The sequence below is a fragment of the Protopterus annectens genome, chromosome 3.part0 (genome assembly GCF_019279795.1).
Source record: "Protopterus annectens isolate FY-2018-M chromosome 3.part0, PAN1.0, whole genome shotgun sequence".
NCBI classification, from domain to species: domain Eukaryota; kingdom Metazoa; phylum Chordata; order Ceratodontiformes; family Protopteridae; genus Protopterus; species Protopterus annectens.
In genome coordinates, this window is record NC_056731.1 from 1,932,201,635 (window position 1) to 1,932,216,233 (window position 14,599).

The 14,599-nt window shown below is 43.9% G+C and overlaps 1 protein-coding gene across 1 annotated transcript in view; it reads left to right on the forward strand.

Annotated features, from left to right (window-relative positions):
• The window catches only part of PTPN23 (protein tyrosine phosphatase non-receptor type 23), a 1,983,393-nt gene that overhangs the window by 900,541 nt on the left and 1,068,253 nt on the right, over positions 1-14,599 (forward strand). Inside the window, exons 9-10 of the mRNA XM_044066015.1 lie at positions 3,686-3,733; positions 3,858-3,914. Of these exons, the coding sequence (XP_043921950.1) occupies positions 3,686-3,733; positions 3,858-3,914 (105 nt within the window). The remainder of the gene's footprint in view (positions 1-3,685; positions 3,734-3,857; positions 3,915-14,599) is intronic.

Here is a 14,599-nt window from a genome sequence, read left to right on the forward strand (position 1 = left end):
AAGGGCATTAGGCCACATTCAACCAGAGCTGCAGCCACTTCTGCAGCCTTTCTCAGGGGAGTACCAACCCAAGGACATTTTGGAGGCTGCTACTTGGAGTTCAGTGCATATGTTTACAAAACATTACAATCTGCCTTTTTACTCTAAATTCATGGCAGGCTTTGCCACTGCAGTTCTGCAGGGCCTCATAGCTGCTCCTAATGCTGTTTAGCTCCAGCCCCCCAACCATAGCTGTGGGACTCAACCCAAATGTAATGACTGCAACAGTGAAACACGAAGAACATAGTACAGTTGTGTACACTTACCATAAATGTAGATGTTCGAGTGCATTCACTGTTGCAGTCCAGGTTACCCACCCGCCATCCCCCTTAGTTTTACTGGAACTCATCTTTGCTTCTCTAATCTATGCAACCTAGGTGGTGTATTTTCTTATAGATGAAGGTAAAGCTTATTTTGGTGCATGTATGTTTTATTTACATATTTTTATCCTACCTTTTTGGGGGCACCTGACATCTGGGGCAAGAAAAACTAAATAAAATGGCATCCGCTGCATCTTTTATACCCCTGACGACCTGACATCAGGGAAGAGGCGACAGCAACCGACGCAGGACCCAAGACTTTGGAATTCAGGCCGACTGAGGGCAACCTGCCAGCAGGATAACCCAAATGTAATGACTGCAACAGTGAATACACTCGAACATCTACATTTATGGTAAGTGTACACAACTGTACTTTTTACCACAGTTCTACTGTCCTTCTCGGTTCTTTGGTTTGATTTATTGATTGAATTTTGCTTTTACCGGTTACTGGTTTGGAGCTGTTATGTCTCATTCCCATAAATATCTAACCTGGAACACTGCTATGTGCAGTCACCTCATATAGAAGGATCTCTGAAAAGCAAACCTTTGTTCAGAGAGCTTTTTCTCATCTTCCATAAGGACAGGGTCATTCTTAGAAACCAGACCCCCCTTTAAGCCAAAAGTGATGTCCGAGTTCCCAATTCACAAACTGTTCAGTGCCTCATTTCTTCTCTAACCTGAAGAACAAAGAGTCATTATCCTGCACTCCTTAGACATGCACAGAAAAATGTGATATTCTCTAGATAAAAATGAAGATCAGCAGAACCTCGGAGCAGTTTGTCTCCTTTGCAACTAGGAGAGAGGGGAAAACCAGATTCTAAAGAGTTTCAATGTGGCTGTCCCATTGTATTGCTTTTTGTTACTCTTGTTATAGGGAAAAAGTTGCAAGTGACTGTGAGAACCCACACCACTAGATTTACTGCATCTACCGTGGCTTTTCTCAAGGGAGTAAGTGCGTGGTCTGTTTTGCAGGCAGATTTTTGTCTGTATTTTCTGTAAACGCTGCAGGTTAGGCATTGCTTCTGTGGTGAGGGCTGTGTTTGCTACTTGCATCTTGTAGGGCTTGTTGCAGGCCAATCCACCTTCCATTTTTTGTGAGGTCCAGGAATTGTCCCACTAGTAAGGACTACTGCATGAGTGATCTACTCAAAGAAGAGTTCAGTTTTTGTAAGAACTTGCCATAATAGTTGATGTTCAGAGAGGTCACTGTTGCAGTACCGATTCCCTCCCATTATCTCCTTTTATCTGTGTTGGACATCCTAGGGCTAGAGCGAGATATTTTATCCCTATGCAGCTACACTTTTCCCCATTGTTCCTCTGTGTTTGGCCCTTAGGCCTGCTTAGATCAGGATAAACTTGGTGAAACCCTAATTCACTATGTTCTGTGCCATAGAATGTTCAGTTGTTTTTCTGCTTAGTTAGGATCCTTGGGACCATACCCAAGAGTAGGTGAAATGGTTACCCTGATGATTTGCTGAGTAGGAAAGTTATACGATGATCTAAGCAGACTTCAGCCTTGTACTGCAAATGTAGTGATGTCTGTAAGGGATGGACATCTGCCCAGCCTGGAGGGAGAGGAGTGTTGAGCTGTTCTGTTAAATGAGACAAACAGCAGACCTTCAGTAGCTGAAGTCACGGTGGAAAGGACTACTACAGTGGTGATCTATTCAGACTTTTACTGTTCTGGTAAACTCTTATGTAATTGTACTTTTTCTTCTGTTGCATACATACAGAATGTAAATTAGAATCTCAGTGCCAAGCTACATAATGTAGAGAGGTGTAATGCCCTGACTATAACCCAAATGAGCTGAGTTTATGTAGCAGCCCAGACACTAAAGGAGGTAGGCAGGAGTGATTGAGATGAGTAGCTAGCCCATCCTGAAAGAAGAGAGGGATAGTCCTGGTCTTCCATTCCACTACCAACAAGTAGAGGCTTGCAGGCAGTAAAAAAAGGCACAGAAGACTAGTGGATGTGGACTTTGTGCTACCAAGCGGGGAACAGTAGCCCTTAATAACATGTGGTGGGAACACGGCACATTCATAGGAAAGGCATAATGGACCCTGACTATAGTCACATTAGCCACCCAGGGACAGAGTTAGGGTCATTGTAAATACCCTTACCACCTACATTTGTAGATTCAGGCACGTGCACATATCACATCCATGAAAGCTTGTATGATTGTCCCTTCATGAAGATCTCACTGCTTTTCTTCAGACTTCCTAGTGGCAGTGGAATGAGTGACATGAATATCGATAAGAAAGGGCTTGATGGTCAGCAGAAATGGAGGAAAAAGAACAGCAACAAGATACTGGACTGACTGAACTCATTTAATTACATGTTGTATTCCTGTTCTATATAATAACATCAGTAAAATATTTGTCAACCACAAAAACAGATCACCTGAGCAATAAGTGATACAGTCTGAGTGAAAAATAAAAAGTCTGGATTTATCTATTCAGCCTTTTTTTGCCTTACTTGTGCACCAGTCTCAGCTGTGAACACTGATAGTATCCAACCAAATTCAGGGCTTCTAGCTCTAGAAAAGCCTACGTCTCTTGTACTGGACACTTGGAAAAATGCCAAAGGATTGAATGTTACACTTCTTTGCAGAAAATATTCAGAAGAAAGTCTCATGTAATATACAGATTTGCCACTCTGTATCAACCAAACCTCCTTGCAATCTGAGAAACAGCCCTGAAGTTGTATGAATCTGACGATTCTGTTACCCTCCTTGGCTATGCCTTTCTTTGCTATAACAGAACACATAGGAAGGAGGATCTGTCATAGAGTACTGTACAAAGATAATTTCGTTTGCTTTGCCTCCTTCAAACAAGCCGCAGTTTCTACACGTGCTGAGTCCAAGTTTATCAGCAAGACTGAACTCTCTACTATCAGTGTCTGTTTCTGCATTCCACTTTGCAAAGCATTCTTTATGACTGTTTGTTTTTGAAGGGAAAGGTTTGAAAATGTTTGGAAATCTTCAACCTGTTAATACATTATCCTGCCTTCTGTACAGAGACTTATAATTAGCTGAGTATTTGTCTGACAGTATAACATAGATGATTGGAGTTGTTAATGAGCATCATCTTTTCACCCCAGAGTCCCTGCATACATTTTTTGTGGCTGAGCAAACCACTTAAACAGTCTATTGCTCCAATGTTAACCCTAAAATAAAAAAAAAATACTTGGTGTGGTGTGGCCTTGACCATTGACTCTTTCATCTTTTTATTAATTAATTTGTTGTGCCATCTGCCATAGTGTCTGTTTAGGAAAAACAGTGTATTATTTATAAACTTTTCTTACATCATTTCTTTTGTGTTTGCAGTTTCATATGGGAAAGCAAGCAGAAGAACAGCAAAAGTTTGGTGAAAGAGTAAGTTCCAACTATCTGGTTTATTTTACAAGTATATAAATGCTTCCCTTTTGTGCGTTAGATGATACTTTGGTAAACGTGTATTCAAGATTTGTTTATTTTATTATTATATTTCTTGTTTTAGCTAGCATATCTGCAGAGTTCTCTGGACAAGCTAAATGAGGCTGTTAAACTTGCAAAGGTGAGTTTTTCATTCTTTAGTATTTTGTCAATGTCAACATACTAACTGGGAATATCAGATGTTTTGTTTATGTCCAGCCTGTGATTTCATATAATTTCTAGTTTTTTGTAAGTGCCTGTTGTAAAGAATAAGGTACTAGATGGCTTTTCTAACTCATTGTTTCACAAGATGCATCGATAAGACAGTGTATTGTTAAACTCGTGTTTTCATAGTTTTGAGTACCAATCATAGTGAGTTAATATTCTATATAATCACTGGGAGGTTAGCTAAATTTGTTGTAAGGTAGATGATATCTAGGTCTGCAGAAAAAGTTCCTTTTTCCAGAGGCATATGATTTCATTTTTTGTGGGGGAGGTCATTATGCTGTCCTGTGCCGGAAAAGGTGAAGTTTGTGTGTTACCTTACTCTTTTTGCTGGGGGGGCGGGGGTGTACTCAGCTCTGGCTGGTCATGGAGCTTTTTCCCCTTTGGAAGTATTGGGCTTCTTGTTTCATGGTTTGCCTGTCTTCTGCATAGTCATTAAATTCTTATTGGTGTCTTTGCCTCCACCTGATGATATGATTCTCCTGTGCCCCATGGGAGTGACTTTTTTTTCCCCTCTCCTTTCTCAGAAAGGTGATCTCTACTCATGCATTACTTTTCATGTTCCGTGTGTGTTTTTTTTGGGGGGGGGGGGTGGGGAGTAGTAATAGTGACAGTCACTCACAGGAATAATGCAGTCTTCTGAAAGAATGTATGGTTTCCAAAAGATGTCAGATTTGGGGTTGGATTGACTTGATTAATCATCTCCTGACATGACATGTTATAGTTTCCATTACCCCTTGTAGGTGGAGGAAAGAGGGATATTCATCTTAATATTCAATGTTACAATTATCAGTTCAGATATTCCTGGCTGCAGGAGGCCAACAGCTGACTCAACATCTAGACCTGTACCTTTTTTGTACTGGCTTCATCCAGAACCCTCCCAATCAGACATCAGGATGTCAGTGGTGCACAAGGACTGTCAGTTGATGCCATATGTCAGAAGTAAAAATCCTATATATTTCGTTAGAAAAATATGTTCTTTTCATTTGTAACTTGCTTTAGCTTCAGTGCCAGGCATTGAAAGGACTAAAGGTATGGAGAGATTCAGAAATATGCTATGAAAGAAAGGAAGATCTCTGAGGTACACATCCACAAGTCAAAATGCACAAGGGCTACCAGATGTAGGAATTTAAACTTCGCCAGCGACTCCAACAAAACATGCTGGAGAGACAAGTATGTGTCTCAGAGATTTTCCCTTCTTTGGAACAGGCTTCCTATTCACATTAAGCAGTGCCCTTCCCTGGCCCTCTTCAAATGCAGTTTGAATCAATGGATGGGGAATCACAGATTCACACCTGGGGTAGTGCCTGTGTCCCTTATGGACAGAGGCAGTCTGTAAGATGCTCAGTGCACAGGCACCATTCCATTCCGTCCCATCCTGTTTACTATCATTTTGTTGTTCTCACTGCAAGCAAATTATCGTTTGTATGAACTGTATAAACGAAAATCCACTGCAGCGAACAACAAAAGTTGAATGCGGAAGTGGTGAATGTTAGATTTTGACAAAATTTGAACTTTTACCATACTTCCGCAAACTGAATTACTGTGCAATGCACAGTGAAGAACGTGTTTGTAGGGGGGGCAAGCCCCCCTGCACCCCCACACCCCCTGTCACTTAGATAATCAGAGTCCAAGATCGCACTATAGTGAGGGAAAGGGTACATTTTCCGATCCCCACTGTAGTGCGATCTGCATGAAAATGTAGAACGTCACAACAGTGAATGCTGTATTACATTCGCTGTTGTACATTTCTACTTTTTTGCATTCGTTCTTCCGATTCTACCAAATGGGTCGATTCAGCCTACTGTGATTCGCACAGAGTCCGATCACCCATTTGATAGTAAACCTTCCATCCTCTTTCCCCTAGCAGCCATATATTGGGTAAAATCTGGTTGTATATGCTAGGCTTGTAAGGGCCCTTAAGCCATTAGCCTAGTAATTTCCTATGAACCTAGGAAGAGAAGGCTTCTACTCTTTACCTGTTGGGCTCTTCTTCTTAAGTTGCTTGCCACTTTGTCAAATGCACCTACAATGCAGCTGCTGCCTTTGGTTCTGTTATGAGATATTACACTTGGCTTCATTTTCAGTCTCTGCCTATTGACATTAAGGCCAAACTGTTGGATGCTCTTCTGGATAATAGTAATCTTTTTGGTGCAGTTGCTGCAGGAGGCCAGGAAACCCACTACCAGGAAATCATACATGGCCAAATGGAAGCGATTTTTTTGTCTGGTGCCTGTGTCGCCATCAGGATTACCTGTCTGTGGAGGTAACTCTGGTTCTGTCTTATTTGTGTGATCTGCTCTATGCTGGGTTAGCACAGTCCTCAGTGAACACTCACCTGTCAGCAGTTTCTGTTTGTCTGACGTTGACTTCTCCTACGGCCTCTAGATTTGAGGTCAAACAATTTCTTAAAGGCGTCCTTCATATGTGGCCTCCCAAGAAACCAATTACACCTTCCTGGGACCACAATTTTGTACTTGAAAAATTGACTTGGGCTGCTTTTGGGCCTGCAGCTTTAGCTTCCTTGCAACATTGTACTTGGAAGAATGTTCTTTTGGCCCTCACTTCAGCTAAGAGAGTGTCTGATCTTCAGGCTTTCGTGGCTGTTCCTCCTGTCTTAGTTTTTCACAGTGACAGGGTGTCTGTTCTTACTAATCCTTTTTTTATGCCCAAGATGGTCAATGAGCTGTCCCTTAACCAATCTGTTTGTCTTCCTCCCTTTTTTTTCCTTCTCGGAAGTGTGGCAGTGAGAAGGTTCTTCAGACCATGAATTTGCACAGACAGTTCAGATATTATTTGGATAAAACTAAAGAACTGATGTCACTTTCATTCTTTTCTCAACGTATTGGTCCTTGATCCAACTCGGCCAATCTTTGTAGATTCTTGGGTCAGACTCTCAAGCTCCTCGCTTTACCCACGATGCCCCTAACTTGCCATATTACCCCATATCTCATTTGCCACTCTTAATGATTAGGTCAGGATTGTGAGCTCTAGGGTGCCTTGTAGGTGTTAGTGAGAATATATGATTTATTCTTTCTTTCTATTTCCTTATTTTCAGTGTATGTTTCTATTTAGCCTTCCTCCCTTTACTCTTTCTTACCTTTGGATTTCCGTTTAGGCAACTTTTCATATCATTGTTTGTACCAGGCCTTCTTTTACAGTTTAGGTATTCTTCTCTATCATTGTTGGTAGTTTTTCTTTTTCTCTTTCTTTTCAAAAAAAAAAAAAAAAACTCTTTGCATAAAATTTCTGCTAGAGTTTCTCTTTTCTCTCTGTTTTCCTTGCCTTTCTGTTGTTTGCTAGCATTTGGTTGGTGTGGCTGTCAAGCCAACCGGCTTTAAGAAGTGCACATCCTGTGGGCATAAGTTACCTAGTTCTGATGTTCACAGGGGGTGCGTATATTGTTTAGGCCCTTCTCACATACAAGTTTTGTGACATCTGTGCGGGCTTTAATTCAAGGCCGATTACTAATAGGCAGAATAAGATGGTCCCTGAATGACCTTTTACCAAATTCTTCCTCTTCTGTTGCTTCTACTTCTGGGTCTCAACCCCTCACCAAAAAACAAAAACCATTAGAGCCGAAGGAGCATGGGAAGCATTCACAGCCACGGTCTCCTGTATCTGCTCCAAGGTCAAAGCCACCCTCCAAAATCCAAAAAGTGTCGGATCTGACATCTTCGGGTTTGACAACCTCTTAAGGAGGTCTCTTCGGATCAGGAGCCCGAGATTTTCTCGGGAACCTGTCTCCCCCTGGCTTAGGTCTCCATTTTTGTAGGAGACTCCTAGGACTTTGTTGTACCATTCTCCTCCCACTACTTTTCACTCAGGTCCTCCTGTAGTCTTTCCGAGGCAGATGTGGACAGGATGATGAAAACATTTCTTAGAGTGCAAATCCAGATGGGAATGTTGACTTGTCCATCTCCCATCAGATCCGCAAGCCACCAGCCACCTTCACACCCCGTAATAACTCCTCCTCAAATCCAACCCATAATTTCAAACCCATAGGGTCCAAGAGTAGGTGTCAGATCTGAGGATACCACCTTCTTTGGATCCAACATTGCCTGAACCATTTGGTGCCAATCTCTACCTGAGCAGGGCAAGTCTGGGAGCCGAAGCATTGGTGCTGGATCCGGGGGGGGGGGGTGTCTTTGACTGCAAAGTTTTTTGAGCTGTCACTTCCTGTTGTAGCCGCAGCACTGGACAGCTCTGGTCTGATTCTCTCCTTGGAGGGGAGATCTGGAGGGGTGGAGAACTGGCTGAGAGCTTCAGCTCCTGTGAGGTTGGTTTCTACTTCTCCTGGACACACTGCTTTTGAGATAGTGAAAAGGGATAAGTCCTGTCCCTGCAAATCTTCTCCTCTCACTTCCTCGGATCCTAGACCCATTCCTCTAACAGATTTCAGTGAACACTCACCTGTCAGCAGTTTCTGCTTGTCTGACGTTGACTCCTCATCACCCTTCTCCCCCGGGACAGCCAAGCCTGTAAGAGCTTCTAGACCATTCCTGTTCAGGAATTCTCTTCCCATGCATCTCCAGAACATCCCAACAAAGAGGTCCACCAGAAGACAATGTGCAAGAGGAGGCAGTTAGATTCCCATCCGGAATCTTTAATGGAGGACACTGATTTTGATGAGGGGGATGGGTCCCCTAGGTCCCCACCTCAGGATGTCTCCTTCAGTGACATTTTAGTGATCCCACACCATAAAGGTGGTTGGTCCTCCCAAAGCCCTTCCCAAGAGGAGTCTATATTTCTGGAAGCCTTTGGGTGTGGTCCATGTACATTTTAGGTTACCCCCCGGTGGATGACCTCAGAGACCTTGTCTCCCACTGGGCATGAAAAGAACCAGATTCAATGGAGCCTATCACTCGCTGACTGGACAAGATTTTAGGAGCCCCCAAAGACCGGTAATACTGGTGCATTGGTACATCCTGTAGATGCAATGGCTGTGGCAGCAGCCACCAAAAAGGAACTAGCCAAGCAGACTTCCTCTGTCCATCCTCCTAACAGGGAGTCTAGGCCATTGGACAGGTTTGGAAAGCACATTTTAAGTTTCAGCGACTTTTACCTTATGGGACTCAACTACCTGGCACATTTTACTAGATTATAGAGAGACTTGATCAAGGAACTCTTGGTCTACCCCAGGGTCCATGTCGGGAGAAGAATAGAAAACTTATTCCTCCCTACAATCTATATGCAATGCATCCATGAGGTTAATATCTCATACTGCTGAAGGTTCCTCACAGGCTGCTGGTTTGGGAATAGCCATAAAGAGATGTGCCTGAATGAGACTGTGTGATTTTGCAGTGACCTTTAAATTTTCTTTTGTCAGTACTCCTTTTGATGGATCTTCCCTGTTTGGGCCCATAATTAAAAACATGCTTTCCTGCAATGAGAAGGATAGGAAACCTTGTCTGCTGTTGGAGTTTGTTTCTCTACCCCGCAAAGACCATTCTCTAGGAATCTGCATGGTGATAAGAAGATGTGGTTCTGAAAATCTCAAGGACCTTTTCAGGACTAACATGAGGAATTTTTTCATAGAGACAGAGGGGAAAATAGTAATGGAAGGCACCATTCTCGCAGCAGAGGGGATCCGCAGAACCTAAGATCTTGAGATTCTTTCTCGGACATACCTTTTCAGTGGTCTTTAAAGGTGGCCTGACTGTTCTTCTCTGGAGACAGTTGGGGAGGGCATTTTTCCCTACATCCAGATGCCTGGACAGCCATCACAAAAGATTCTTGGGTGCAGGGGATCATATTCATAAGATACTTCATTCCCTTGTCACAAAACCTCTCACAAAAGAGATGTCTCCCCAATTTTCCTCCCAGTCAGAGGGATTTAGCATTAGAAATCCAAAACCTGTTAGAAAAGAGTCATCCAAAGGCTCCCGCCAGACCAAGCAGGATCTGAAATTTACTCAAGGTTTTTTTCAGTGCCAAAGAAATTGGAGGACCTAAGACTTATTCTGGATCTCAGTCATCTAAACCAGCTTATGAAGAACGCCAAGATGTGCTTTGTGTTTCACTGTTGCAGTCATCACTTATGGGTTATCCCTGCTGGGTAGCCACTGGCAGGCCTGAATGCCAGAGTAAAGGATTTCCCTCCTGCGTTGGCTGTCCTGAGACTGTGGCTGACGTCCGGTCATCAGAGCTATAAAGGGTGGCAGCCGACGCCATTACATCAGTTTTTCTTGCCGTGGAGCCCAAAGCAGTTTTGCAAGTGCATCGGACGGCCGTTGCCAGAGTGAGGAAAACCATCTAAAGCTAAGTACCCCATTGGGAAATATTTTCTTGCTTTTAACCGATGTCAGAGAACGTCAATAATTGTCTCAGTTGTGGAAAGCAGTTCCCACACCGAGACTTCCATTCTCTCTGCGTCACTTGTTTAGGCCCAGACCACGACATCCCCGGGTGTTGGTTCTGTGCCCTATTCAATGCTAGAACCATAAGAAAAAGAGCTGAAATTGTACCTAGAAAAAAGAAAGACAAGGATAAAGATAGGCCTCAAAAAGTTATGCCCTCTGACGACAAAGGTCAAAAGTCTGGTATTTTTCAACTCTGTGCTACAGCTGAACTCAGTGAGGTGCCTTCGCAGCCCCTGATGCCAGCTGAGGAACTATCGCAGGCCTCTACCGAGACCCATTTGGAGTCCGGTACGCCACCGGATCTCCCTCCCCCTGCCAGTATGTCGCCTCTTTCTCACATGATCGGATCCGGAGCTGCTTTGCAGGCACCAGCTTCTGCTGAGACACCTTCGTCAACTGAAGCCAAGCTTAGACCGACGACAATGCTGCCGGTTAAACTAACTTTTGTATAAGACTATCGACCCTTCCAGGCCCAAGCCTAAGACTACCCCCCAAAAAGGGCCCTCCCCAAGGACCCAGCCACTGACCTACAACCAGAGAGCCTGTCCCTCAGTCACAGCAACTGCTCAGAATAGCAGAAGTCTTGACAAGTCTTATTAGGGGAAGCCAGCCCCACCCTCCCACCCCAGCCAGAAGCAAAAGGGACACCTCACCTGAGGACCTCACTGACCAGGAATCAGAAGGCGCTGTTCTTGAGGAGTCGGACATGGAAGACCAGCCCTTTGCAGCATTTGAGGAATCTGATGTTGATGACCCCATTTCGTCTGCCCCCCCCCCCCCCTCCGAGGACCTTTCTTTTGGGGAAACCTTAATCTCCCTCAGAGAACACTTTCAATGGGAGGCCCAAGATTGCCCTCAGTCTAAGAAACTACTGAGAGAGTTCCTTGATCTGCCTCAGCATAAGCCTCTGGCCATTCCTCCTATCCTGGATTTAGTGGAAGATGTTTTTCTAGAATCTGCCCTTTCATCAGATTCTCTCACCCCAGCACCCAGGAAACAAGACATATTACAGGGTACAAAACATCCACAAATATATTTTTAAAAACAATACTGCAGACCCAGAAGTCATTACTCAAGGCCCTAAGGGAGCTAGTGCAAGCTCATCTAAAAATCCCATTCCCAACTGACAAAGAAAGCAGAGCTGTAGACAGAATGGGAAAAAAGGTATACACCTCAGCCACTTTAGCTGTAAGAGCCTTGAATTGTCAATTTCATATGCTGAAATTCCAGCAAAATGTCCTCAAACTAATTAAATAGAAGTTATCTTCCATTCCTGACAGTAGTACTACCAGAGAATTAACAGACCTCATATAGTCTAGCTGTCAGGCAGCCAAACACTCCTTGCATTGTGGTTTTGATGCCTTAGAAACTTCTACCAGGGCTGCAGTTACAGGCTGAGTAATCAGAATGCCTGTTTAAGGGAGCAGCGTTTGCTTGACCAGGTAAAATCCAAACTGCCAGATGCGCCTTTAGATAAAAGACCAGTTGTTAAGACCTAAAGCAGAAAAGGTCATTAAGAAAATGGAGGACAAAGCCAAGTCCATGCAAACTGTTTCCCTCCCACCTTTCCCCGTATTTCTGTATCCTCTTAGGCGCTCTTGTCTATTGGGGGGGGGGGGGTGGCAAGAAAAACTGATGCAATGGCGTCGGCTGACACCCTTTATAGCTCTGACGACCTGACATCAGCCACAATCTCAGGACAGCCGAAGCAGGAGGGAAATCCTTTACTCTGGTATTCAGGCCGGCCGAGGGCTACCCAACAGGGATAACCCACAAGTGATGACTGCAACAGTGAATACATTCGAACATGTACATTTATGGTAAGTGTACACAACTGTACTTTCTGGATGGTCACATTTCAATCCATTCTGCCTCTTTTACAGAAGGATGACTGGATGTGCTGTATAGATGTTCAGGATGCGTACTATCACAACAAAATAAACAGGTGTTCTTGAAGATATGTGCAATTTTGGCTGGGAGCCAGTTATTACCAGTTCAGATCCCTAATCTTTGGTCTCACCACAGCTTCCTGGGTGTTCACCAAATGTACCGGTAGTGGTGGCAGCTCATCTCAGACTGCACGGATTCAGAGTATTTCCTTATTTACATGATTGGCCCCTTTCCACACCAACCAGGCATGTCTTAGAGGCGGCCAGAGATTACTTACTCCACTTGTGGATCACAGTAAGCCTTTCCAAGTCCCAGTTTCAACAAAAGCGCTTATATTCATTAAAAAGTGTTTGTTTTTAGCGGCTTGGATGTTCATCATGTTTCACTGTTGCAGTCATTACTGTTGGGTTATCCTGCTGGCAGGCAACCTGCGGTCGGCCAGAATTACAAAGTCTAGGTCCGGCATCAGTTGCTGTCGCCTCTTCCCTGATGTCAGTGCGCCAGGGGTATAAAAGAAGCAGCCGACGCCATTTTCTTCAGTCTTTCTTGCCACGCGGTGCCCGAAGCAAAAGCAGTTCGCAAGTGCTGGTTGGCCGACTCCTGAGATTTTCACAGACGAATTTCAGATCCGAAGTCTTCAATAAAGCTAAGTACCCCATTGGGGAAACTTTTTTCTTGCTCCAGTCCGATGTCAGAAAAAGTTAACATTTGTATTTCTTGTGGGAAGCAAATACCTCATAAGGATTATCATTCTTACTGTATTCCTTGCCTAGGCCCTGATCATAACATTGCTAGTTGTCAGTTTTGTGCTAGATTCAACAAACGCACTATTAAGCGCCACTTTGATTTTGCTTATCATTACTTTGGCTGAAAATTCAATTACATAATGCCGTCGGAACAGCCGACGACCGGAATTTCTAAAAAAATGCAAGGAAAAAGAGAAAGGCATCTGAGATCCAAAACCGACAACGAGGCTTCCGCTAAGCCAGTCGCCGGTTCTCAGCGAGGCGCATTCGCAGCCCCTGACGCCCGCTACCTCAGAGCCACAGGCCGCTGACGACTCCCACGTGGAGGCAGCTAGACCTCTGGATACTCAAGGTATTGGACACTCGGAAATTTTTTCCTCAGATGGGTCCGGAGCCGCTGAGCAGGCATCGGCTTCTGAGGGAGTATTCAGACCTACACAGTTATATGTAAAGCCTACCTCAGCTTCTAAAGCAAAGACTACAGCAGCTTTAAAGACAAAGAAACAAGTACAGCATTCTTCACAACAGTCTTCCATGCCTAAAAAAGAGATGCTCAAAATGGCCGAAGACCTTATTACCTTGATCAGGGGTTCCCAACCCCCTCCTGACAAAAGGCCTAGGCAAGAGACAGGCTATGACTCTTCAGATCAGGTTTCCATTTCCTCTGATTCCTCTTCTGTACAGGAATATTCTCTTCCACCCTATGAGGATTCTGATGCTGAAGACTCCATTCCTGAGGATTTTTCTTTTGGGGAAACCCTGCATTCCATGAGGGAACACTTCCACTGGGAGAGCCAAGATTACTCAGAATCAAAGAAAAGGCTCAGAGATTTTCTTTTACTTCCTCAACATAGGCCTCTTACTATTCCCCCTGCGCTAGACATTGTAGATGATGTATTTTCAGAGTCCAGCCTTTCTCCAGATTCCTTACCTCCAGCTCCTGTTAAACCAGACAGATATTACAGGGTTCCTGATACGCATAAATTTCTTTATAAAAACCCTACTGCTGACCCAGAAACTATTTCTCAGGGTCCCAAGGGGGTTAAGGCTGCTACTGCCAAAAACCCTGTCCCTTCTGACAGGGACTCAAGGGCCCTAGACAGATGGGGAAAAAAGGTTTACACTTCTGCTACTTTGGCTGTGAGGGCTTTAAATTGTCAATTTCATATGATTAAATATCAGCAATACTTAATGTCACTGTTAAAACAGAAAATGTTGACTAATTCTGATTGTACAGAAAATAAGGAAATACAGGATTTATTGCATGCAACTGAACAAGTGGGAAAGCATACATTGCAATGTGGTTGTGACTCTCTGGAGGCCTCCTGCAGGGCCGCAGTTACGGGTTCCGTTATTAGGAGACACGCTTGTTTAAAGGAACAAAATCTGCCTGATCATGTTAAAGCAAAATTATTAGATGCTCCATTACAGCATGATACTTTATTTGGTGTTAAAGCAGAGGAGGTTTTGAAGAAAATGGAGGAAAAAGCGAAATCTATGCAAACCGTAAAGGATTTCTTACAGGTGCAACCACCAAAATTTAGCAGGAACTGGCCTACAAAAAATTGGTCCTTTCCAGTGTTGTACAGGCCACAAAGAGGCAG